Source organism: Pongo pygmaeus, chromosome 12, assembly GCF_028885625.2.
Source record: "Pongo pygmaeus isolate AG05252 chromosome 12, NHGRI_mPonPyg2-v2.0_pri, whole genome shotgun sequence".
Taxonomy (NCBI): domain Eukaryota; kingdom Metazoa; phylum Chordata; class Mammalia; order Primates; family Hominidae; genus Pongo; species Pongo pygmaeus.
Window position 1 is genome coordinate 91,104,411 of NC_072385.2, and position 27,490 is coordinate 91,131,900.

A 27,490-nucleotide genomic window follows, 5' to 3' on the forward strand; every position below is an offset into this window, starting at 1 on the left:
GAACCTGGGAGATAGAGGTTGCAGTGAGCTGAGGTGGCACCGTTATACTACATCCTGGGTGACAAAGCAAGACTCTGTCTAAAAAAAAAATTAATTAAAAAAAGGAGCTAATACTAGGGAAGATGGAACTGACCTATCCAGGATAGTCCTGAAGAATTTTCTAGTCTAAGAGGGCAAGACTTAGAAAAGTCAACTTCACAACTGCCTGAAGACAAAGTCAGCCCATAAAACTGAAGCTCCTAGGCCAGGTGCGGTGGCCCACGCCTGTAATCCCAGCACTTTGGGGGGCCGAGGCAGGTGGATCACAAGGTCAGGAGTTCAAGACCTGCCTGGCCAACATGGTGAAACCCCATCTCTACTAAAAATGCAAAAATTAGCTGGGCATGGTGGTGGCTGACTTTAATGCCAGTACTCTGGAGGCTGAGGCAGGAGAATCACTTGAGCTCAAGAAGCAGAGGCTGCAGTGAGCCGAGATTGCACCACTGCACTCCAGCCTGGGTGACGGAGTGAGACTCCGAATCAAAAAAAATTTTTTAAAAATGGAGCTCCCGTTCAGCCTTACTACCTTGGTTTTGAGTAAGAATAGAAAACTATGGCCGGGCACGGTGGTTCACGCCTGTAATCCCAGCACTTTGGGAGGCCAAGGCGGGCAGATCACAAGGTCAGGAGATCGAGACCATCCTGGCTAACACGGTGAAACTCCGTCTCTACTAAAAATACAAAAAAATTAGCCGGGAGTGGTGGCAGGCGCCTGTAGTCCCAGCTACTCGGGAGGCTGAGGCAGGAGAATGGCGTGAAGCCGGGAGGTAGAGCTTGCAGTGAGCCAAGATTGCGCCACTGCACTCCAGCCTGGGCAACAAAGCAGGACTCCGACTCAAAAAAAAAAAAAAGAAAAAAAAGGATAACTGAATCATCTAACACTTGAGAACAGACTACAGCATAAAAGATAAATACAAAAAATCAACAACAGAACTTGAAGAAACAATTTAGGCAACAACACAGAACTGTGCATGCAGATAATAGATTTATTAAAATGACTGGTGAGGATACAGTGTTCAGAAAACAAATTTTCTTTTTTTTTTTTTTTTTTTTTGAGACGGAGTCTCGCTCTGTCACCCAGGCTGGAGTGCAGTGGCGTGATCTCAGCTCACTGCAACCTCCGCCTCCCGGGTTCACGCCATTCTCCTACCTCAGCCTCCCTAGTAGCTGGGACTACAGGCGCCTGCCACCACGCCCAGCTAATTTTTTTGTATTTTTAGTAGAGACGGGGTTTCACCGTGTTAGCCAGGATGGTCTCAATCTCCTGACCTCATGATCCGCCCACCTCGGCCTCCCAAAGTGCTGGGATTAAAGGCGTGAGCCACTGTGCCCGGCCCATAAAACAAATTTTAAAACGTGATGGCAAAATTAAAATATCACTAGACGTGCTAGAAAAATCAAAGATTTAGCTCAGGGACCTCCACCTCCAAAAAAGGGAAAAAAAGAAAAATGGAAAATATGAGAAAACAGCCAGGCACGGTGGATCATGCCTGTAATCCCAACACTTTGGGAAGCCGAGGTGGGCGGATCACCTGAGGTCAGGAGTTCAAGACCAGCCTGGCCAACATGGTAAAACCCCGTCTCTACTAAAAATACAAAAATTAGACAGGCATGGTGGCGGGCGCCTGTAATCCCAACTACTCAGGAGGCTGAGGCAGGAGAATCGCTTGAATCTGGGAAGCAAAGGTTGCAGTGAGCCAAGATGGCGCCACTGCACTCCAGCCTGGGTGACAAAGCAAGACTCCATCTCAAAAAAATAAAAAAATAAATAAAGGAAAACAGATCTTCAAATTACAATGGTGTACCAAATATCCTTACCATTGACGCATCACTGTAAAATTTTAGGATGCAACAAACAAGAAAATTCTAAAAAGATTTCAGAGAGGAAACAGATAACGTGAAGAATGGAGAACTGATGTGGTATAAAACTCGTGTTCAATGACAATGGATGTCTGATGACAATGCGGTAAACATCTTCAAAGTTTTGAGGAAAAATCATTTTCAACCCAAAATTCAAAGCAAAGAAAGATCATGTATCAAGTGTCTACTATTAACTTATTAATTTCATACCAGAATACATACAGAATAGTATAGGAAGTTACAAAATATTTAAAAGAGTGATTGAGTCTGACAAAGTTGAGAAGCTCTGCTATAAGTTAATACACATTAAAAACAAAAAAAAGAGGCCGGGCACGGTGGCTCACGCCTGTAATCCCAGCACTTTGGGAGTCCGAGGCAGGTGGATCATAAGGTCAGCAGTTCAAGACCAGCCTGGCCAAAATGCAAAATGGTGAAACCCTGTCTCTACTGAAAATACAAAAATTAGCTGGGCGTGGTGGCGGGCGCCTGTAATCCCAGCTACTCAGGAGGCTGAGGCAGAGAACTGCTTGAACCCAGGAGGTGGAGGTTGCAGTGAGCCAAGATCACACCACTGCACTCCAGCCTGGGCAACAAGAGCGAGATTCCATCTCAAAAAATAAAAATAAAAAAATAAAAAATAAAAGTTAATATACATTAAGATACAAAATGAAAATTAATAAATATCCAAAAATAATATTAAAAATTATTGTATTTTATTATAAAAGTAATTCAGCTTTATTGAAATAAAAATAAAATCAAATACTAAACAAAGAGAAGTCTGAATTATGGCTCACTAGGCAATAATCGACTTCCAGTAACATCCTAAAAAGCAACAACTAAACTATACACTTCCCGTTAGACACCACCATCTTTCTGTCTCTTGCATTTGTTCCTCCTTTTTACCCCTCCAACCATACCTTTAAATCTGAACTACCAGACTGGGCGAAGTGGCTCAGCCTGTAATCCCAGCACTTTGGGAGGCCAAGGTGGGTGGATCACACCTAAGGTCAGGAGTTTGAGACCAGCTGGCCACCACGGTGAAACCCCGTCTCTACTAAAAATACAAAAAAATTAGCCGGGTGTAGTGGCGCACACCTGTAGTCCCAGGTACTTGGGAGGCTGAGCCAGGAAAATGGCTTGAACCTGGGAGGCGGAGGTTGCCGTGAGCAGAGATTGTGCCACTGCTCCTGCCTGGGCGACAGACTCTGTCTCAAAAAAAAAAAAAAAAAAAAAAATCTGAACTACCAACATGAAAACTCAAGGAGCATGGTAAAACACCATGGGGATACAATCAGCAAAATCCAAACAGTGAAAAGGAAACAAAACCCCAGTTTCTTCAACAAAAACTAGCAGAGGAAAAAGAGAGAAGGAAAAGGGAAGTCCTAACATTTCCCCTGCTATGGCCACCTGTTGTGCTGGATTCCCAAGCTTGCAAACTAGGAGAGCACTGCCTCTAGAGGACTGAAGAAAAGACCCAAAGACAGCGGCATGATATAAGCTTTACTCAGGGAACTTATGTCCAGGGAGTCCAGGAGGGGAAGGCTGGACAGGAAAAACCATTCCCTTTTATAAAAAGCATGCAGGTTTTACAGCAAGTACCCTTCGCATAGCAACCACCACTTAGCAGCCTCCACCTAGCTCAAAACAATGGGCCTCAGTTCCTTGGACCACCTGCATTACAAGGCACAAGCCATGATCCAGGTGTCCTTCACAGGTATGGCATAAACATCAGGGTTGGCCATTACTGGAACACTAAACAAACATTCACCAAGGAACACAGGATCATTCTCAAGGTATGCTTGAGTTATTGCTGTCTGGCAAGACACGCCCACCATATACCACCCAACTGACTTGGTACCATTTACTAAAACAACTACCTTTTCCTCGTTATATTACCATGGAGACTTTGTCATAAACAAAGTTGTATTATACATGTGAATCTCTTCTGGCTTTTGTATTGTTTCACCGGTTTATTTTTCAATCCACTTACTAATATACCATACCTTAATTATTCTAACTTTACAAGTGTCTTCCTGTCTAATGATATAAGCAACATAAGTCCTCCAGCACTTTTGTTTGTCAAGATTGACATTGTCAATGCTTCTCAAAACTTTTGTTCTCAAGATTCCCTTACATGGAGGCCAGGTGTGGTAGCTCACACCTATAATCCCAGCACTTTGAGAGACTAAGGTGGGAAGATTACTTGAGGACAGGAGTTCAAGATCAGCCTGGACAACAAAGCAAGATCCCATTTCAAAAAAAAAAAAAAAAAAAAGGCAAAAATTTTTTTAAAAAGATTCCTTTACGTTTATAACCATTGAGGAACTCAAAGAACTTACGTTGGATATATATCTATCAACATTTACCATGTTGAAATTAAAACTGAGAAGAAACTTAACATTTACTAATTGAAAATAAAAACATATTACAAATTAGCAAGTATTTGTTATGAATACTTACTATTTTCCAAAACAAATATAAAACTCTAATAAGAGTAACATTGATTCACATTTTTGCAAATTGCTTCAATGTCTACCTTAATAGCTTTACTGAGGTATAACTGACAAATAAAAATTGTATATTTACAGTGTACAACATGATGTTTTGATGTATGTATACATTGTGAATGGCTGACTAGAGTTTCACATGAATATCTATGAAATAACCATGACTTTTCAAAAAAAGTTGATAAAATACCCATCTCTAAATAAACATAGTTTAGCTTTCAGTGATTATCTTGAAGTAAAAATGGTATTCCATGAAGAAGGCAGCTAGTTCAGCTCACGATTCAAACAATCCCATGTTTTCTCAAGTTAACCAGCTGGGCCCAGTGGCTCATCCCCGTAATCTCAACACTTCGGGAGGCCAAGATGGGAGGACTGTTTGAACCCAGAAGTTTAAGACCAACCTGGGCAACATAGCTAGACTCTGTCCCTACAAAAAGTTTAAAAATTAGCCAGGCATGGTGCCGTGCACCTGTGGTCCAAGCTAATTGGGAGGCTGAGGTGGCAGGATTGCTTGAGCTGAGTAGGTCAAGGCTGCAGTGAGCCGTGATGACACCACTGTACTCTAGCCTGAGCAACAGAGCGAGACCCTATCTCTCAAAAAGAAAAGAAAACCATCACACATCAATATGCAACAGAAGTGGGTTTAGGTGTACTTCTGAGTTCACAGGTCAAGATGTGTGCTGTCGGCAGGGCACGGTAGTTCATGCCTGTAATTCCAGCACTTTGGGAGGCCAAGGCAGGTGGAATCACCTGAGGCCAGGAGTTTGAGATCAGCCTGGCCAACATGGTAAAACACCATCTCTATTAAAAATACAAAAATAAGCCAGGCGTGGCAGTGCACATCTGTAATTCCAGCTACCCGAGAGGCTGAGGCAGGAGAATCACTTGAACCTGGGTGGCAGAGGTTGCAGTAAGCCAAGATCACGCCATTGCACTCCAGCCTGGGTGACAGAGGAAGACTCTGTCAAAAAAAAAAAAAAAAAAAAAGATGTGTGATGTCTTGAAAATACAGAAGTGACGGTTGCAAACACTGTCAATGTGCTAAATGCCACTGTATATGGTTAATGGTTAATCTGATGTTATATGAATTTCACCTCAATTATAAAGAAGGGCCAAAATTTATTAAACCTAATAAATTATACTACTTTGCCAAGAACATTCTTAAGTAGAACTTGCCTTAGTTTTTTTCTTAAACTGTGACCGCACAGCGTTCTAGAACACAACTACTAACTAGCTCGGCCTGGTACCACTGATTTGTGCTACGGCACCAGGAGGGCAAAATCAACACAGAAAAAAGGTAAGTAACATCTTACTGTTATGAAAATAGTCTTGATTTCACAAACCCTCAGAAAAAGTCTTGGGGGACATCTGGGCATACAGAAATAATAATTTGAAAAATGCTTATTTTCATTGTTGTTAGTCCTTCCCTTTTTTGGAATCAACTTCTCAATTTATACATACACACACAATCCTGCTGAGATTTTATTTGGAACTATATTGAATCACTGGGTCAATTTGGGAGAAACTCAAATATTGTTAATATATATCCCGCATTTATTTAACTTTTCTTTAATTCTTTCAGCAATACTTTAGTTTGTATGTAGAGGTTTTACAGATCTTTCTTTAGATTCATTTGATGTTTCTGGATAATATAAATATCATTTTAAATTGAGTTTCCTAACTGACCTGGCCTCACACCATATACCCACTGAGTAAAATTGACTAAGATACAAAAAGTGGAACAGTAAAGCATCTAGATGAATATACTTGAGAGTATCTTCACAATCTTAAGAAATCTTTGTCTATTCCAAAACAGTGACACTGGGTTAGTTTTTTCATGAGTGCTCTTTCTGAGTCACCACTCTGCTTACTCAACTTCCATTCTGCTCCTTTATCTGTATCAAACTTATCAGTCACATCTATCAACTACTAAACAATAGAATTTTCCCAGCCTTTAACTGTTCTCTCTCCTCTTGCTGTTCCATTGTTCATTTTGCAATCATTATTTCTCACGTATTTAAAAACCAACCAACCAAGCTAGAACAAGCAAAAATGACAACAGCTGCACTGAAGAATAAGCATTACTTAACATGACAGGCAGCTACCAATGCAAGTAATGAGGCTCCTCTGTCAGTCAGATGTGGCCAAAATCCAGCAGTGAGCACACACACAATTATTACAGAAAAGAAAAATGAGCCAGGCTCACTGGCTCACACCTGTAATACCAATACTTTGGGAGGCCGAGGCAAGAGGATCACTTTAGAACAGGTGTTTGAGGCCAGCCTGGACAATAATATTAGACCTGAACTCTACCAAAAAAATTATTTTAATAAGCCAGGCACAGTGGTACATGCCTGTAGTCCCAGATACTCAAGAGGATGAGGCAGGAGGATCACTTGAGCCCATGAGGTGGAGGCCACAGTGAGCTATGTTCACACCACTGCACTCTAGCCTGGGCAACAGAGCAAGACTCTGTTTCAAAAAAGAATAGAAAAAAATGCATTAATGATATACCAAAATGTCAGTAGTACTTCTGTGCAACGGAATTACAGATAAGGAGAGTAGTAGTGTCTTTTTCTATATTTTCTACATGTCAACAATAAATTATATTGTTTTTATGACCAGAAAATACACATAAGTTTATTTAAAATTTTTAACATACAGCTAATGCTGAAGTAACAGCAAAATGAACATATTCATAATACATTACCAGGAGGAAATTGACAGAATTCTTGAAGGATTAGCATTCTGTAACAAAAATATTTGAAATATGTTCCCCTAAGTTAGAAAAAGGTCTGTTCTCAAATGATAATGACAGTTAACGTGACTACATTTTTACTACTAGGAAAGGGAAGATTAAGAGTTGTTTCCGGGCAGAGCATGGTGGTTCACTCATGGTGGGAGGCCAGGGTGGAAGGATTACATGAGGCCAAGTGTTCAAGACCAGCCTGGGCAACATAGTGAGACCTTCTCTCCAACAAATTTTTTTTTTTACATTACGCAGGTATGGTAGTGTGCACTTGCAGTCCCAGCTACTTGGAAGGCCGAGGTGGGAGGATCACTTGAGCCCAGAAGTTTGAGGCTATAGTGAGCTATGATCACTCCATTGCACAACAGCCTGGGCAACAGAGCAAAACCACATCTCTAAATTTTTTTTTTTTAAAAAAAAGGAGTTGTTTTTAGCAGATTTCCGTCAATGCTACCTTCATCAGAACCAGCCATACTGTCAAGCGAGGAAGGGAATAAAAATAGATGTAAAGTGGCATTTTCTCTATCTGATGTCCAAATGTGCAAATTTTATTTTATGTATTTTTTTTTATTTTTTATTTTTTATGTTTTTGAGGCAGAGTTGCACTGTTGTTGCCCAGGCTGGAGTGAAATGGTACAATCTCAGCTCACTGCAACGTCCGCCTCCCGGGTTCAAGCGATTCTCCTGCCTCAGCCTCCCTAGTAGCTGAGATTACAGGCATGCGCCACCAGGCCCGGCTAATTTTGTATTTTTAGTAGAGATGGGGTTTCACCATGCTGGTCAGGCTGGTGACCTCCCAAAGTGCTGGGATTACAGGTTTAAGCCACCATGCCCGGCCTCAAACATGCAAATTTTAAAATAATACCTTTTCCCATTATATATCTATCTACTCATTTCAGGAAAACTAGAAGTATAGAAAAGTATAGATAAAATTTGCTTGCTTTTTTTATATCAAAACATTTTTTGATATTAAAACAATTGTTTCCCAGCAAGAAAACTCAGAGAAAAAATAAAACAAATCTACAATGAACACATCAGTATGTATATTTCTACAAACTTGTGTGGGAAGTTCTGTAAGATCAAGTCCTAAAAGCAGAATTGCTGGCTCAAAGGGTATGTACACATTGCAATTTGACTGATCTTTCTGGTTATACTAATACTCTGACAAGAAGAGTATCTATTTCTCCCTCCAATGCTGGATATTAAGATAAGAACTATAGTATTCTCTCTCCTAAATAATTCTTACAGGCTAGAACCTTTCCTATTTATCCCTTTCTCATGGTTGCTGCAAATTGCTCTTAAATTGGTTTTGTTTCACGACAAATAATGAGTATACAAAAAAGTTTTCCTATTCTCTGTCTAGTATTCCATTTAAAAGTCCGAGGTTGACTCAGAACAAGCCACCCTTGCTCAGAGTGTCAGCAAAAAAAAGAAAAAGCACGAAATCTAAAATTACATTTAAAGTCAATTGCAATGAAGAAGATATTACTCAGCTAGGCACGATGGCTCACGCCTGTAATCCCAACACTTTGGGAGGCAGCGATCGTTTGTGACCAGCTTGGCCAACACGACGAAACCCCGTCTCTACAAAAAATACAAAAATTAGCCAGGCATGGTGGCGTGAGCTTGTAATCCTAGCTATTCAGGAGGCTAAGATGGGAGCATCACCTGAGCCAGGGAGGACTAGGCTGCAGTGAGCCATGATTGTGCCACTACACTCCAGCCTGGGTGACAGAGTGAGACCCTGTCTCAAAAAAAAAAAAAAAAAAGAAGAAGAAGAGGAGATTAATCAAATTTCTGTGAATGGCTTATTTCCTTAAAGAGTAAAAGTAAAATTAAATGTAAACTCTATATAAGGTTCAAATCCTGAATGGCTACTGGATACAATGTTCCACAATAAACATTAAAAAAAAAAAAAAAAAAAAAGACAAGAGATCTTCAAGAATCTTATAATCTAAAATGAAGTCTAAATAGAACCACCTACGCCAGGTGTGCAATGGCTCACGCCTGTAATCCCAGCACTTTGGGAGGCCAAAGCAGGCAGATCACCTGAAGTCAGGAGTTCGAGACCAGCCTGGCCAACATGGTGAAACCCCGTCTCAACTAAAAATACAAAAATATTAGCCAGGCATGGTGGCACATGTCTGTAATCCCAGCTACTTGGGAGGCTGAGGCGGGAGAATCGCATGAACCCAGGAGGCAGAGTTGCAGTGAGCCGAGATCACACCACTGCACTCTAGCTTGGGTGACGAGAGTGAAACTATGCCTCAAAAACAAAAACAAAGAAGAGATTATTAGCGGCCAGGTGCAGTGGCTCACGCCTGCATGGCCGGGCGCGGTGGCTCATGCCTGTAATCCCAGCACTTTGGGAGGCTGAGGTGGGTGGATCAAGAGGTCAGGAAATCAAGACCATCCTGGCGAACATGGTGAAACCCTGTCTCTACTAAAAATACAAAAAATTAGCCAGGCATGGTGGCGGGCACCTGTAGTCCCAGCTACTCTGGAGATTGAGGCAGGAGAATGGCGTGAACCCGGGAGGCAGAGGTTGCAGTGAGCCAAGATTGCGCCACCGCACTCAAGCCTGGGTGACAGAGCAAGACTCTGTCTCAAACAAAAAAAAAGAAGAGATTATTCAAATATCTGTGGTGACTTATTTCCTTAAAGAATAAAAGTAAAATTGGCCGGGCGCGGTGGCTCACGCCTGTAATTCCAGCACTTTGGGAGGCCGAGGTGGGCGGATCACGAGGTCATGAGATCGTGACCATCTTGGCCAACATGGTGAAACCCTCTCTCTACTAAAAATACAAAAATTAGCTGGGCATGCTGGCGCGTGCCTGTAGTCCCAGCTATTCGGGAGGCAGAGGCAGGAGAATCGCTTGAACCTGGGAGGCGGAGGTTGCAGTGAGCCGAGATCGTGCCACTGCACTCCAGCCTAGGCGATAGAGCGAGACTCCATCAAAAAAAATAAAAAATAAAAGTAAAATTAAATGTAAACTCTATACAAGGTTCAAATCCTGAATGGCTACTGGATACAGTGTTCCACAGTAAACATTAAAAAAAAAAAAAAACAGACAATAGATCTTCAAGAACCTTATAATCTAAGATGAAGTCAAGCAATTCTCCTGCCTCAGCCTCCAGAGGAGCTGGGATTACAGGCACGTGCCACCATGCCCAGCTAATTTTTGTATTTTTAGTAGAGATGGGGTTTTGCCACGTTGGCCAGGCTGGTCTTCAACTCCTGATCTCAGGTGATCCACCTGCCTCGGCCTCCCGAAGTGCTGGGATTACAGTCATGAGCCACCGCGCCCAGCCTAGGTTTTTTGTTTTTTGTTTTTAAGACAGAGTCTTGCTCTGTCACCCAGGCTAAAGTACAGTGTCACAATCATGGCTCACTATAGCCTTGAACTCCTGGGCTCAAGCAATCCTCCTGCCTCAGCTTCCCAAGTACTTCTGGGACCACAGGCGTACGCTACCATGCCATGCTAATTTTTTTATTATTTATAGAGACAGGGTGTCCCAATGTTGCCCACGCTGCTCTTTAACTACTAGGCTCATGTAATCCTCCCACCTCGGCCTCTCAAAGTGCTAGGATTACAGGCATGAACCACTGCACCCAGCTGAATATTAGAATATTTTAAAGCCAAATTCACTATATTACACATGAGCTATATATAAGACTGGGTTATATATTAATATAATGAGTACAACAGGCCGAGCATCACAAAGCAGATAATGGAAGGGTAGGTTTAGAGATGAGATAAAAGAAATAGCTACATAATTGTGAGGAGTTGTGTTGCCCATCTCAAATTTACAAATTTTCAGTCTACTTATGAATGAATGCACAATGAAAAGATATTTGTAAGTCAGATGATACAAATTTAAAGTTATTGAATATTTATAGTAAGAAAATCTATCAGGCTGGGCGCAGTGGCTCACGCCTGTAATCCCAGCACTTTGGGAGGCTGAGGCGGGCAGATAACCTGAGGTCAGGAGTTTGAGACTAGCCTGACCAACATGGAGAAACCCCATCTGTACTAAAAATACAAAATTAGCCGGGTGTGCTGGCGCATGCCTGTAATCCCAGCTATTCGGGAGGCTGAGGCAAGAGAATCACCTGAACCCAGGAAGCAGAGGTTTCGGTGAGCCAAGATCATGCCACTGCACTCCAGTCTGGGCAACAAGAGCAAAACTCTGTCTCAAAAAAAAAAAAAAAAAGAAAATCTATTAATGAAGATATTAGTCATACACACATATTGGAATTGAATACAGTAAAATATATACCTATGATATCTAGCAGCTGACATAACAAGGCTTATAGTGCCTAATAATGTTTGCAACATATAATCTATTATTCAGTGACCTCAATCAGTGTGCATAAATGAAGCATGCTGCCCCTCTCACTTCCCCCCAAAAAAATGTCCCAAAGGGATACTCACTACTCAAGCCCTATCTATCTCACAAACAAGAGATGAATCACTAACTCTACTCCGTAAAGTCCTGGGTCCTGTCCACTCTCTCTTCCGGTGGAATCACAAGAAACAAAGAGTTTCCTCCCTGCCACTTTGGGAAGCGTTAAGCGTCTCATGAATATTATAGTTTACAGACTAAAAAGGAACTCAAGAATGCCTCAGTCAGGTTTTCTTCTATGTTCCAAAGAGCACCAAGGAAATTCTGGGCACTTGATAGTGTCCCTGAGAGTAAAACATCAGTATTCACCAAATTACCCTCTTTGCTGCCAAAGAACAATGGGGCTTTGATAATTTTCTCCTTTTAAAGCCAAAAAGATAAGGCATGGCTTCAACATTAGCAAAATGTCAAGACCACTCCAATGTGCACTTGTTCTACATCAGCATGTGGGCTGGTTAGCACAGCTCCATGCCTTGGCCAGGGACTGCCCCAACCCCATTCAGCTGTTTAAAAATGATGGCTAAACAAAGCTAAAATGAGAAAACTCGGCTCTGCCCTATTCCTTCTCAATTTGGAAAAAAACAAAAAGCCCCAAATGTCTATGTCTCTTCATCGTAATTCAAAGGAATTACCACCTGGTAAACTCACTGAATTTATAAGCCAGGTCCCTTGTCTCAATTATCAAGCACTTATTAAGCTCCCTAAGCTAGAATATACTCAGGAAATGTGTTCAACAGTAACTAAACGATCATGTAGACTATGTAATTTCTATGTTCAACAAAGAAGTGTCTTGATAATTATATTTTAATATACTCTCTCAGTCCTTATGGAAGACAAAAAACACATCACTAGTTTTTCCATTCCAGGCAATCTGTTAAAAGAAACCAACGTTACTTATAAACAGATTCCAAGCTATCAGGAGAGTAAATTAAAAATATACTTGCGTCTTTTAGATACATTTTTAAAACCATTTGTCAGATTCTTGTTCTGGCAAGAGTCTTAAGACTGGCCACATAACTTCTTTTTCATTATTTATTTATTTATTTATTTTTTGAGACAAGAGTCTCACTTGTTCCCCAGGCTGGAGTACAGTAGTGCGATCTTGGCTCACTGCAACCTTCACCTCCCAGGTTTAAATGATTCTTCTGCCTCAGCCTCCAGAGTAGCTAGGATTAAAGGAATGTGCCACCATGCTCAGCTAATTTTTGTATTTTTAGTAGAGACAAGGTTTCGCCATGTTGGCTAGGCTGGTCTCAGACTCCTGACCTAAAGTGATCCGCCTGCCTTGGCTCACAAAGTGCTGGGACTACAGGCGTGAGCCACCACACCCAGCCCCACATAACTTCTTAAACTTAAAATTAATCTTTATATTCTAGTGTCTTCCAATTAAATAAATGGAGGCCATGCTCATGACTCACACCTATAATCCCAGCACTTTGGGAGGTCAACGTGGGCAGATCACTTTAGGTCAAGAGTTCGAGACCAGTCTGGCCACCATGGCAAGACACCAACTCTACAAAAAATATAAAAAATTAGCCAGGCATGGTGGCACATGCCTGTAGTCCCAGCTACTCGGGAGGATGAGGTGGGAGGATCGCTTGAGCCCAGGAGTTCAAGGCTGCAGGGAGCTATGATCATGCCACTACTCTCCAGCCTAGGCAACAAAGCAGGATCCCGCACAATCAGTCAATCAATAAAAAGTGCATATGGCTCTTTAGCATCATTAGTCACACACAACTTTAAGAAAATCTCAAAATACGTTTTTATGTTCCATCTCTTTGAACAAAAATTATTCACCTACTCTCTATTTTTCTTTCTTGAAATAACATTATTGGTCAATAAAAAGACTATTCCCACATTACCTGGCCTAACTGTCTTTTCCAGCAAATGACTTAAGTTATACAGAATATACTAACCCTAGCAAATCTAACCATAGTGTCCCCTAATAAAAATCCTAAATAGCAGGCCATAGCAGAATGCACTTGTAGTCCCAACCATTCAGAAGACTGAGGCAAGAGGATTGCTGGGGCTCATGACCAGCCTGGGCAACACAGCCAGCTCCATATCTCTCTATCTATCTATTTATCTATCTCACCTATTTATTATTTATTTCACACAGGGTCTCACTCTGTCCCCCAGGCTAGGGTGCAATGGTATAACTGTGGCTCACAGCAGCCTCAAACTTCTGGGCTTAAGCAATCCTCCCACCTCAGCCTCCCAATTAGCTGGGACCACAGGCACACACCACCATGCTCAGCTCATTTTTATATTTTTGGTAGAGACAAGGTCTTGCTCTATTGACCATGCTGGGCTCAAACTACTGGCATCATGCAATCCTCCTCCCACCTAGGCCTCCCAAAGACTGCATCTCAATTTAGAAAACAAAAACAAACAAAACCAAATAAAAACAATGACATGAGGTTTTCTATGGGGGTGACGGAGCGGCTCACGTTATTTCTGAAAATATTTGGAGAAAAAGAAATTCCAGTATCTTTATCACATACTTCCTGCCATGGAAGATCTCTGGGTCCACTTCTATAAAAAAGGAGTTGTGCACAAAGGTACCAGGAATTGGAGCATGTGTGTAAGGGTGTGTGCGTGTGTGTGTGTGTGTGTGTATGTGTTAAGTACCAGAGCTTTAGAAAGTCTACAAACCTCAGCTGGGCACGGTGGCTCACGCCTGTAATCCCAACACTTTGGAAGGCTGAGGCGGGTGGATCACGAGGTCAGGAGTTCGAGACCAGCCTGGCCAACATGGTGAAACCCCGTCTCTACTAAGAAAATACAAAAAATTAGCTGGGCATGGTGGCATGTGCCTGTAATCCCAGCTACTCGGGAGGCTGAGGCAGGAGAATTGCTTGAACCCAGGAGGCGGAGGTTGCAGTGAGCCAAGATCGCGCCACTGCACTCCAGCCCGGGTGACAGAGCGAGACTCTGTCTCAAAAAAAAAAAAAAAAGAAAAGAAAAGAAATAATGTATTTTATGTCTATATATATAGTTTTTTTAGGACCATTATGACAAGCAGAGGTAGACAAAAGAAACAGAAATACAGATTACAGATTATGAACAAAAGTTGAAGGCATTTCTTTAACCTAAGAGGAGTAAAACACTGCACTTTCTCACACATCCTTACCCTGGTCACAAGCTGCTGCTTTCATACACCCTATGCTCACCTGTGCCCTCTATTTGTGCCTCACACTCTGGAAGGCTGAGTAAGTAGCAATTCCTCTTGAAGCTTTCCTGACCAAGGGTAAGAATCTTTTGAGCTCAAACATTTTGTAATACCTCTAAGATGCACTGATTATAGACTACAATGAAAAACAGCTCAACGATATCTTAAATTTGATCACCACCAGTAGATCATAGAAAACCACCATTTTTCCTCAACAACTGCCAAAATGACAAATAAGGGGCTAGGTTTTTTCACTTTTTGTTTTTTCTGCAGTAGAAGAAGAATTTAATTAATGGAAGGGTGGTCCATGTTAGAGAACCACAGATATCACCCAAATCAGTCACCTTTTTTCTTTACATTTGTATGCTATCAATGCATACATCAGGTGTTATTAAGGAATAATAAAGAATATAAAGTTTTCATCCCAGTGATCCGCAAAAGAAAACAAAAAGCCATATATATCCTATAAGGTCAAGAGTCACCTGCCTGGGAAGCAGATTTTAGGTTCTAACCTTTGGCTTCTAATGGCTATATAATTTTCTTAGAACCTGGAAGACCAGCATTTCCCAAAATGATGTCTGCTGGACACTCTTCTGTACCATTCCGAAAAGATATTCAAATCAATCAGGAAAGGCCATTTGTTTTATTGTTTTTTTTCGTTTGTTTTTAAAGACAGAGTGTCACTCTGTCATCCAGGCTGGAGTGTAGTGGCACGATGTCAGCACACTGCAACCTCTGCTTCCTCGATTCAAGCAATTCTCCTGCCTCAGCCTCCTGAGTGACTGGGATTACAGGTGCGTACCACCACGCCCAGCTAATTTTTTGTATTTTTAGTAGAGATGGGGTTTCACCGTGTTGGCCAGGCTGGTCTCGAATTCCTGACCTCAAATGATACACCCGCCTCAGCCTCCCAAAGTGCTGGGATTACAGGCGTGAGCCACTGCTCCTGGCCAGGAAAGTCTGTATTAAAACAAAGTTAAAATGGTTACTTTACTGGAGAACTTTTGTGGGGCTTTAATATGCTAATACACATTATAAATTTCCAACCTAAAATTCCATTATGAAGCCTTTAGCAAAGTAGTTTAAGCAAGATCCTGAGAAGAGTCTGGAAAACGCTTCAAAGAAGTCTTTTGTTTTTTGGTCACTGTAGTACTGAGTACTTTAGTTCCTAAAAAGTTCTTACCTGATATGTGTTGCGGGCAGAGATTCATACTGGCGTGACAAAAAGAGTTCCCTATGTTTCAACTGATGTTTCTGCTTATCGGTCAAGTCAGCCTCAACTGTTGTTTCAGATTCTTCCTCAATTTCTTCTACACAAATAAAATTCAAAGAATTTATTAGTACAGAGCACATTATCTGTTTGGATATTGAAACAGATCAAATCAACATTTCATTCAATATTTTCTTCAAACTAATCAATTTTAAATTTAAACATCTGCCAGGTGCAGTGGCTCATGCTTGTAATCCTAAGCACTTTGGGAAGCTGAGGCAGGTGGATCACCTGAGGTCAGGAGTTCGAGACCAGCCTGGCCAACATGGCGAAACCCCATCTCTACTGAAAATACAAAAATTAGCCGGGCACGGTGGCGGGCGCCTGCAATCCCAGCTACTCGGGAGGCTGAGGCAGGAGAACTGCTTGAACCCAGGGGGTAGAGGTTGCAGTCAGCCAAGATCGTACCACTTCACACCAGCCTGGGTGAAAGAGCAAGACTCCGTCTCAAAAAAAAGAAAAAAAAATAAACATTTATCTTGTCAGTTCAACTATAACCATAAAATTATCAGGGCCTCAAAGGAAGAAAAACTCCAACTTAAAAATGGCAGATGGTACCCCAAAAATATATACAAGTATTACATATCAATTTAAAAATTAATTCACTTTTTTTTCGGAGATAGAGTTTGCTCTGTCGCCCAGGCTGGAGTGCAGTGGTGTAATCTCAGCTCACTGCAACCTCCACCACCTACGTTCAAGCAATTCTCGTGCCTTAGCCTCTAGAGTAGCTACGATTACAGGCGTACATCACCACACCTGGCTAATTTTATGTATTTTTAGTAGAGACAGGGTTACACCATGTTGCCCAGGCTGGTCTCGAACTCCTGGGCTCAAGTGATCTGCCTGCTTTGGCCTCCCAAAGTGCTGGGATTACAGGCATGAGCCACCACGCCCAGCCTCACAGAAGGGATTTTATCAAATATAATGCCCTTGTTGAAGTAGTTCTTTATGAACAGCATGAGGGTAATGAATGGAGTAAGTATCAGATCTTTTCTACTTTCAAACTTTTAAAACTGAATTGAAAATGAACCTTAAACAGTAACTTAGAAAAAGACTCACCTAGCTCAAAGCAAGAATAAAGCAATTTAAAATTCTTTGGATGTTCTTTTTAATGAACTACTCAAAGAGAAATATAGCACTAAAAGGGCCATTTACTTGCAGGTCTAATAACATTTCACCAGGGAAGATCAATAAAGTTACTGCTGCATTGGCACTATTAGCACTAGAAAACATCACATGCAAAATTATACTCTTTACCTAATTAGGATTTGACAAATTGTTGTTGTATAAGACACAGCTAACTGAATTCTAATACATACCCTACAGAGCTAAAACAGCAACCAGCTCTACAACAGTAACAGTAAATCTTACATTCTTACACGATCCCTTTGTTCACCGTGAAAAGGACCAAAATCACTGAAATCCAACCTAACCAAAGACAAAAATCACAACGGCATCTCTCATGATGCAGATCACCAATGAAAACCACTTTTTAAAATTTACCAGTTAAATTTCAAATTTCATTTATGTATTTGTATAATTTTTTTTTAGACGGGGTCTCGCTCTGTCACCCAGGCTAGAGTGCAGTGGCACAATCTCGGCTCACTGCAACCTCCATCTCCCGGGTTCAAGTGATTCTCCTGCCTCAGCCTTCTGAGTAGCTGGGATTACAGGTGTGTGCCACCACACCTGGCTAATTTTTGTATTTTTAGTAGAGACAGGGTTTCATCATGTTGCCCAGGCTGATCTCGAACTCCTGAGCTCAAGCAATCTGTCCACCTCAGTGTGAGATAAATCGATTATTAGAGTGGATGAAGAGTAAAGAGAATTCAGAAGATAAATTTAAAGTTGGACAGGCCAGGTGTGATGGCTCATGCCTGCAATCCCAGCACTTTGGGAGGCTGAGGCAAGCGGATCGCCTGAGCCCAGGAGTTCAAGACCAAACATCTCTACAAAAAATACAAAAATTAGCCAAGCCCATGGTCCCAGCTACTCAGAGACTGATGTAGGAGGATCGCTTGAGCCCAGGAGGTGGAAGGTGCTGTGAGCCAAGATCGCACCACTGCACTCCAGCCTGGGCGATACAGCAAGACCCTATCTCAAAATAAATAAATAAATAAAGTTGAACAATGCCTCTGAGCCAGAGTCTGATCCATGAGACTCTCACCAATCTCCAGCAGGAGACTCCTCTTTGTTGGGCCGGGCACGGTGGCTCACGCCTGTAATCCCAGCACTTTGGGAGGCCGAGGCGGGCGGATCACAAGGTCAGGAGATCAAGACCATCCTGGCTAACATGGTGAAACCCCGTCTCTACTAAAAATACAAAAAATTAGCCGGGCGTGGTTGCCAGCGCCTGTAGTCCCAGCTATTCGGGAGGCTGAGGCAGGAGAATGGCCTGAACCTGGGAGGCGGAGCTTGCAGTGAGCAGAGATAGCGCCACTGCACTCCAGCCAGGGTGACAGAGCGAGACTCCGTCTCAAAAAAAAAAAAAAAAAGGAGACTCCTCTTTGCTACAAAGCAGCACCCACATACGCTTAAGGTACTTCACAGTATGCCTTGCTCTACTCTACAGTTAACTGATTTCACTGCATCCCTTGAGAACAATGACAGGTCACTTATCTTTGTACCCACCCTATTTTACTTGTGGGGTAAAAGTGAACCTCAAGAAACATGCAGAGCAGACCAAGTAAGAATTATCGGGCAACACTAAATTCAGCAGCAGCAAGGATAGACTCACAAAGTTACAGCATAAAACACTGCACAACATAAACATCAATAAGTTACTGTAAAGGGGGCTTTATTTTTCACATTTCATTCCAGTGCTTTTCAAAATTCTTCTTTCAAGATTTAACACAAAGTGGATGGGAGACTAAACTTAAGAGTTACACTTGAGGCTGGGCGCGGTGGCTCACGCCTGTAATCCCAGCGCTTTGAGAGGCCGAGGCGGGCGGATCACCTGAGGTCAGGAGTTTGAGACCAACCTGGCCAATATGGTGAAACCCCGTCTCTACTAAAAGTACAAAATATTAGCTGGGCGTAGTGGCGGGAGCCTGTAATCCCAGCTACTCTGGAGACTCAGGCAGGAGAATCACTTGAACCCAGGAGACGGAGGTTACAGTAAGCCGAGATCACGCCATTGTACTCCAGCCTGGGCGACAAGAGCAAAACTCTGTTTCAAAAAAAAAAAAAAAAGGGCTGGGTGCGGTGGCTCACGCCTGTAATCCCAGCACGTTGGGAGACCGAGGCGGGCGGATCACAAGGTCAGGAGATCAAGACCATCCTGGCTAACACAGTGAAGCCCCGTCTCTACTAAAAACAGAAAAATTAGCCGGGCAAGACGGTGGGCACCTGTAGTCCCAGGTACTCGGGAGGCTGAGGCAGGAGAATGGCGTGAAGCCGGGAGGCGGAGCTTGCAGTGAGCTATCACTGCACTCCAGCCTGGGCGACACAGCCAGACTCCGTCTCAAAAAAAGAAAGAAAATTGTGTTGACCTCATAGACCCCCCTGGAAAGGATTTCAGGAACTGCTGAACTAAATGCAAAAGAAATCTTACCTAAAAGTATATATTAAATGAAAACCAAAAACTGGCTAAGTAAGAATTTTTTACTTTACTGACTTTAAGAAATTTACCACAGAAATTTTTTCACAGTGTGAGATACAAGGACTCATAAGCTATTTTACAGCAAATCAGGACTCCATGAGAAATTTAAGCTATTTCTGCTTTACATTTATTAAAAGAACACTGCATCTGGCAAAAGCTGCCCAATACTGTAATAAATTCCACGTCCATCTGGAATTTTATATGGTCTCAACATGCCACTGTACTATTTTTCACTTGCTATCAATTTTAAAACAAAGAATCAGAACCAAATTATCGAGCACCAACAGAGCACCATCCATCCTCTAATTCATTAACACCCCAGCAAGCAGCTTCCTAAAACACAATTTCTATTTCTCCCGTTTTGATAAAAAGGCCTCAGTAACTTCCAACCAACCACCATTGGGGTAAAAACTAAACTTTCATGGCTTATATATCTAACAATCTGCCTTGCCACATGTTTTAAAAAGGATCTGTGTCCTCCCTTCCACCCTACCTCCAGCAAAAAATAAATAAATAAATTTATTGGTGTGCCTACAACGTGTTCTGAGGCTATGAGGAAGCCATAAAAGTCCTACCCTGAATTACAGTCCATCCTGGATTCCAGGCAAGAATATATACCTTCAGATTTGGTGAGTACTATAAAATTACGTGGCATACTCTGGAAGCATGAAGGAGGAAATTCATGTAGCTTGATGAGCCAGCAGAGGCTTCTCTGAAGAAATCAGTTTGAACGCACACCAGAAGGGAAAGGAGGTGGATGGCTGGGCCCCTGTCTTTGGTAATTAGAGAACACTCCTCTGGATAAGGATAGCCCAGGTACCTGTACTTGGGCTTGGTCTGACTGAGGGAATTTACTGCTTTTCCCTTCACATCCTGCTAACTCAACTAAAAACCTCATTAGGGAATGTCTCCCAGTTTTAAAGCTCAAAATCCCTCATTCAGAGAACCCCTCAGTCCCCAGCAAATGAGGACAATTTGATCACCCTAGCCCTCATATTACCCAAATGAAGCATTAAACTTATGGTACCATAATAGCTAAAAATTTAAAAGACTGAAAGAACATAGACCAACTGGAGTTCTCATACATTAACAGAGGAAGTGAAAAATTGGTCCAACCACTTTGGGAATCTGTTTGGCAAAATCTACTGAAGTAAAATTTCTGTGACAAGTTTCTTCCACCACATGAACCAACAATGTTTCCCCTAGGTAATTACCCAAGAGAAATGAGAGCTTAAGTACACCAAAAGACCTGTACATGAATGTTCATAGCAGCTTTATTTGCAGTAGCCAAAAACTGGAAATGCGCCAAATGTTCAGTAATAAGAGAACAACAACTAAGGCTGGGTATGGTGGCTCACACCTGTAATCCCAGCACTTTAGGAGGCCAAGGCAGGCGGACAGCTTGAGCCCAGGAGATGCAGACCAGCCTAGGCAACAGGATGAAACCCCATCTCTACAAAAAAATACAAAAATTAGGACTGGGCAGTGGTTCACGCCTGTAATCCCAACACTTTGGGGGGCCAAGGTGGGTGGATCACCTGAGGTCAGGAGTTCGAGACCAGCCTGGCCAACATGGCAAGACCCCCGCCTCTACTAAAAATACAAAAATTAGCCGGGCAAGGTGGTGGGTGGCTGTAATCCCAGCTACTCAGGAGGCTGAGGTGGGAGAATTGCTTGAACCCAGGAGGCGGAGGTTTGCAGTGAGCCAAGATCATGCCACTGCACTCCAGCCTGGGCAACAGAGCAAGACTCCGTGGGGTCAGACAAAAACAGCTGGCAGTGGTGGTGCACACCTGAAATCCTAGCTACTCCAGAGGCTGATGCAGGAGAATTACTTGAACCTGAAAGGTAGAGGTTGCAGTGAGCTGAGATCGCAACACTGCGCTCCAGCCTGGGCAGCACTGCAAGACTCTGTCTCAAAAAAAAAAAATTAGGTGGGCTTGGTAGTGCGCACCTGTAATCCCAGCTACTCAGGAGGCCGAGGTGGGAGAATCTCTTGAGCCTGGAAGTTCGAGACTAGCCTGAGCAATATAGTAACACCTCATCTCTACAAAACAAAACTTAGAAAGTTAGTTGTGTGGCGGCACGCACCAGCGAGAGGGTCACTTGACGGAGACCCTGCCTCAAAACAACAACAACAAAACAGACAAGGCAGTGTTCAGTGCTTACACAGTGTTGTGAGCAGTATTTATTTACAAACAGCCACACTGGAAAAACTTACAGTTCACAGTGTATTGGATAGACTACACTGAAAGGTCTTGCCTCTGTAAGAGGGAATAATTAAGCCCCAGGCTGAGCACTGCTCCACACTCACTTAACAAATCATAGATGCAACAACCAAACATCAGGCTGTTTCCAAGCAACTTAAATGCATCCCAGAACAAAGTTCAAGTTGATTTATAAGAATAAAAAATGGGTCAGGCATGGTGACTCACACCTTAATCCCAGCACTTTGGGAGGCCAAGGCAGGTAGATGGTGAGATCAAGAGATGGAGACCATCCTGGCCAACATAGCGAAACCCCATCTCTATTAAAAATACAAAAATTAGCCAGGCGTGGTGGCGCGTCCCTGTAATCCCAGCTACTAGGAGACTGAGGCACGAGAATCGCTTGAACCCAGGAGGCAGAGGTTGCAATGAGCGGAGATCACATCACTGCACTCCAGCCTGGGTGACAGAGCGAGACTCGGTCTCAAAACAAAACAAAGAAACATGGGCCTGAATGGGAAAGGGGATGCAAAAAAAAAAAAAAAATTAATGAAAAGAAACATGGGCCATATATACTATAGGATGTAACCTTTTTCAAACCTTTAACCAGTTTGGAAACCAAAAGTCAGAAAATTAATAGTCTACCATGGACAAAATGGAAACAAGAATCAGTTGGAGGGTAAAGGATTATAACTTCACTTCCTGCAACCATCTGCTATAGTACATTTCATTCTGGGAGGCCTTCACTAACAAATTTCTTATAATCCTGTTGCCCTTTCCCCTTTACAGTTGTTTATATGAAAAGACAGACAACCATAAGCAAGTTTTTTTGTTTTTTTTTTTTTTGAGACAGAGTCTCACACTGTCACCCGGGCTGGAGTGCAGTGGCGCAATCTCGGCTCACTGCAACCTCCACCTCCCAGGTTCACGCCATTCTCCTACCTCAGCCTCCTGAGTAGCTGGGACTACAGGCGCCCGCCACCACGCCTGGCTAATTTTTTGTATTTTTTTTAGTAGAGATGGGGTTTCACCGTGTTAGCCAGGATGGTCTCCATCTCCTGACCTCATGATCCGCCCGCCTTGGCCTCCCAAAGTGCTGGGATTACAGGCATGAGCCACCGTGCCCGGTACCACTACTCTTAAATGTAAAGCAAGTTTGGCTAGCCAACTAGTTTTATAATGTTAGAAAGATGCACAAATCCCCATAATATGAAAATATGTGTGGTTTTAAAGACTCATAGAAGTCTTATAAACATGGACACGAGGCAACACTGGCTCAGGAAAAACTTGAGGAAAGCAGCTGGCATGAGGTACACTGAAAGGACATGGGACATTAGCCACCGTCCTGAGCCCTGAGCTGTCACCACAAGCAAATGAAGTTAAAAAGGAGAGCAGCCACAACCATTCTCCACATTCCTAGGTGTCAAGAAAGGGGCAGAGTGAACTAAGGCTTCAGATGACCATTTTCCAACTTCCTGGCTGGAAGGGACAACTGAAAATGCATGCCACTAGCACAACTCTAGAGAAGCCTCCAGTGGTACCCACTTCCCATGTATGTCAAGGCTTCTGTGTTAATGTGAAAGTCCTCGAGGGGGCCCAGTCAAAGCTACTGTTTTCTGCATGTCTTATGATTTGTAGGGGCTTTTATTCATTTAATCGCTACAAAAACCCTCAACACAGGAACGGTAATAAGGTAGAAAGTATTAATGAGTCCCTTGTAAAGATGAATTAAGGCTCAACAACGTTAATTTATCTGCCCCATAACGCCAAATTATACAAACATATAATAAAATGCAGTATATTTATCTTATCCAAAATAAATTTTAAGGAGGTAAATAAAACATACAAAAGAAGCATTTAGAGGACAGGATACTAATCCAGTTAGGTGACCTTAGACCTAACCAAGGACTCAACCAAAAAATACAGAGGGTTTAAACAGCTTATGTACAAGGTCCTCACAGGTCTAAAATTCTGTAATTTGGAATGCTAAATTAAAAATACTTTGGACTACCTAAATATAGAGGCAATATACTAAGGTAAAAGCACTAATTAGAAATAGAAGTAGTGGAGGCCAGGCACGGTGGCTCACACCTGTAATCCCAGCACTTTGGGAGGCCAAGGTGGGTGGATCATGAGGTCAGGAGATGCAGACCATCCTGACTAACACAGTGAAACCCCATCTCTACTAAAAATACAAAAAATTAGCCGGGTGTGGTGGCAATAGTCCCAGCTACTCAGGAGGCTGAGGCAGGAGAATCGCTTGAATCCGGAAGGTGGAGGTTGCAGTGAGCCAAGATCACGCCACTGCACTCCAGCCTGGGCAACAAAGCGAGATTCCGTCTCAAAAAAAAAAAGAAAAGAAGTAGAAGTAGTAGCAAAAAGATCCGGAATTCAGTACATGTACACTATACTTCAATAAAAAGATTTTTTAAAAAAAGATAACTTGGCCAGGTGCAGTGGCTCATGCCTGTAATCCTAACACTTTGGGAGGCTAAAGTGGGCAGACCGCTTCACCCCAGGAGTTCAAGACCAGCCTCGGCAATGTGGCAAAACCCTGTCTCTACAAAAGGATACAAAAATTAACCAGACACGATGGCACACAACTGTAGTCCCAGCTACCCAGGAGGCTGAAGCAGGAGGATCAGTTGAGCCTGGGAGGCAGAGGTTGCAGTAAACTGAGATGGTACCACTGCACTCCAGCCTGGGCAACAGAGCAAGACTCCGTCTCAAAAAAAAAAAAAAAAAAGATAACTCGTCAGCCAGGTGCAGTGGCTCACGCCTGTAATCCCAACACCTTGGGAGGTTTAGGCAGTAGCATGACGTGAAACCAGTACTTTGAGACCAGCCTGGGCAACACAGTGAGACCCCATTTATACAGGAAAAAAAAATAATAATTTTTTTAAAAGATGGCCAGGTGTAGTGGCTCACGCCTGTAATCCCAATTCTTTGGGAGGCCAAGGCAGGTGGATTGCCTGAGCTCAGGAGTTCAAAACTAGCCTGGGCAACAAGGTGAAACCCCGTCTCTACTAAAATACAAAAAAAAAAATAATTTGTCGGGCAATGCAGCGTGCGCCTGTTGTCCCAGCTACTCAGGAGGCTGAGGGAGGAGAATTGCTTGAACCTGGGAGGCAGAGGTTGCAGTGAGCCAAGATCGCACCACTGTACTCCAGCCTGGGCGACAGAGCGAGACCCCGTCTCCAAAAAAAAAAAAGAAAAAAAAAAGATAACTTGTGGAAAATTTTAGATTAGCTACTTCAAGTATAAAAATGATTTTCATTCTGTAAGTCCACAGACAGCAAAAAAAAAAAAAAAAAATTAAGGATTTTCAATCAACTAGTCACATGAAAACATACAACATGAGCCTGTATTCTTCCAGACCACAAATTAAGCCACACAATTACGAAGTAAAGCTAACACAAGGCTTTCTAAAAAGCTTAAGAATATCTAATTGCTGGAATGCCTCATTTAATGATCAATAAGAAATGTGACATCAATTTTAAAGTATTAATATAGTACTTGCTTTGTCCACAAAAAATATAAACCATTAACATTCAGAAGACCAGATCAATAAGAAAATGTATATCATAAAACATAATTAACTTGTCAAATAATAAACCTTTGTAATATTTACAGTTGATAATAATCTGGTTAATGAGACACAAACTTGCCATAACTGCCAGTTACAAAATGTCACTTAAAAAAAAAAAACTCTATAAAATAGCAAGAGAAAAACGTCCTTTTAAATGAAAGTTGATTACTTTAATGCTGTGATAAAAAATAGATTTTATGCCAACTCCAATCAAGGGGTAACAGCTGGCTAGAAAGGACCAAGTGTGCCCAAGGACAGAGTAAGGACTCAGTATCTTGGTTGGGCCCTGGCTGCAAAAGGAGATTAGCAGGCTGACTGAGGTCTATGTGCCTACACATTTCATAGACTAAGAAACAAAAAGCCATGGGCTATGTTCTCAAAATGTAAAATGTTATAAGAAAATACAACACACATCTTAAAAATCAACTATGTTTAGCTTTATTCCTAATAAAATTTGTGACTGAAGTATAAAATTAGAAATAAAAAAAAGTTTTTCAAATGCCAGGATGACCTTTTATTGTTCTTTTATTTTCCCTTCTCTCTTTAGTATTTCTCTTGGAAGTATTAAGATTTAAAAAAATGGGCAGAATGAATCACAGACAGATGCTTTCAGAAACTTAGATGAGGACATATATAATGTAAGATGGACTTAACTTACATGTAGAATAAAATGGACTTTCATGTAAAAGCATTTAGAGTAAGTGTCTGGTATTATGTGTTAGCTCTTACTATTATTGTTAAATCATTATTATAACTTTTTACTAAGTCATAAGTTACTAAGTAAAAAGTTACAATAATAATTTTTAAAGTTTTTTCCAGTCCTATGTGATCTGAAAAAATATATATATACCCAAATACCGTTTACTTTAACATGGGAAGGTAGAGGACAAAGAAAGAAGAAAATTTAAGTGACATGTATTTCCTTGCTCTAATAGGAGAAGAAGTCACGGTAAAATGTAAGGTTAAACACGTCAGTTTACAATTAGGAATATCTGCTTTACTTCCTTTATTGGAGTAACTAAAGGTTTCTTTTATTTTTTCCCCCTACAAATTAATTTAGCAAAAGTTAAACTCAAAATAGGCAAAGAATATAAACAGTTCACAGAAAAGGACATAATGTGGCCTTTTAAAAAAATAAAAAGATGCTGGGCGCAGTGGCTCACGTCTGTAATACCAGCACTTTGGGAGGCCGAGGCAGGCGGATCACGAGGTCAGGAGATCGAGACCATCCTGGCTAACACGGTGAAACCCCGCCTCTATTAAAAATACAAAAAAATTAGCCGGGTGTGGTGGCAGGTGCCTGTATTCCCAGCTACTCAGGAGGCTGAGGCAGGAGAATGGCGTGAACCCGGGAGGCAGAGCTTGCAGTGAGCTGAGATCGCACCACTGGACTCCAGCCTGGGTGACAGTGTGAGACTCTGTCTCAAAAATATATATACATAAAAAGATGTTCCACTTCACTCATAAGAAATTTAAGATATAATCCAACCAAGGCACCATTTTTAATCTATAAGATTAGTAAAGATTTAAAAACTTAATCCTAGGCCTGGTGCGGTGGCTCACACCTGTAATCCGGGCACTTTGGGAGTCCGAGTTGGGTGGATCCCCTGAGGTCAGGAGTTAGAGACCAGCCTGGCCAACATGGTGAAACCCTGTCTCTACTAAAAACACAAAAAATTAGCCAGGCATGGTGGTGCACACCTGTAACTCCAGCTACTCAGGAGGCTGAGGCATAAGAATTGCTTGAGCCCGGGAGGCAGGGGTTGCTATGAGCTGAGATCATGCCACTGCACTCCAGCCTAGGGACTGTCTTTAAAAAAAAAAAAAAAAAAAAAAAAAAAAGGGCCTGCCACATGGCTCCCTCCTAGCACTTTGGGAGGCCAAGGCAGGTGGATCATCTGAAGTCAGGAGTTCAAGACCAGCCTGGCCAACATGGTGAAACCCCATCTCCACTAAAAATACAAAAATTAGCCAGGCGTGGTGGTGTGTGCCTGTAATCCCAGCTACTCGTGAGGCTGGGGTAGAAGAATCGCTTGAACCTGAGAGGCGGAAGTTGCAGTGAGCTGAGATCACGCCACTGCACTCTAGC

General features: G+C 42.2%; 1 protein-coding gene across 4 annotated transcripts in view; it reads right to left on the reverse strand.

The window, feature by feature from the left end:
• The window catches only part of MTA3 (metastasis associated 1 family member 3), a 180,934-nt gene that overhangs the window by 129,253 nt on the left and 24,191 nt on the right, over window positions 1-27,490 (reverse strand). For all 4 annotated transcript variants that reach the window (XR_010123108.1, XM_054475174.1, XM_054475173.1 and 1 more), the window contains exon 4: window positions 15,918-16,044. Coding sequence is in view for 3 of the 4 variants with exons in the window: in XM_054475174.1 (XP_054331149.1) it covers window positions 15,918-16,044 (127 nt within the window). In the remaining variant the exon portion in view is untranslated. The remainder of the gene's footprint in view (window positions 1-15,917; window positions 16,045-27,490) is intronic.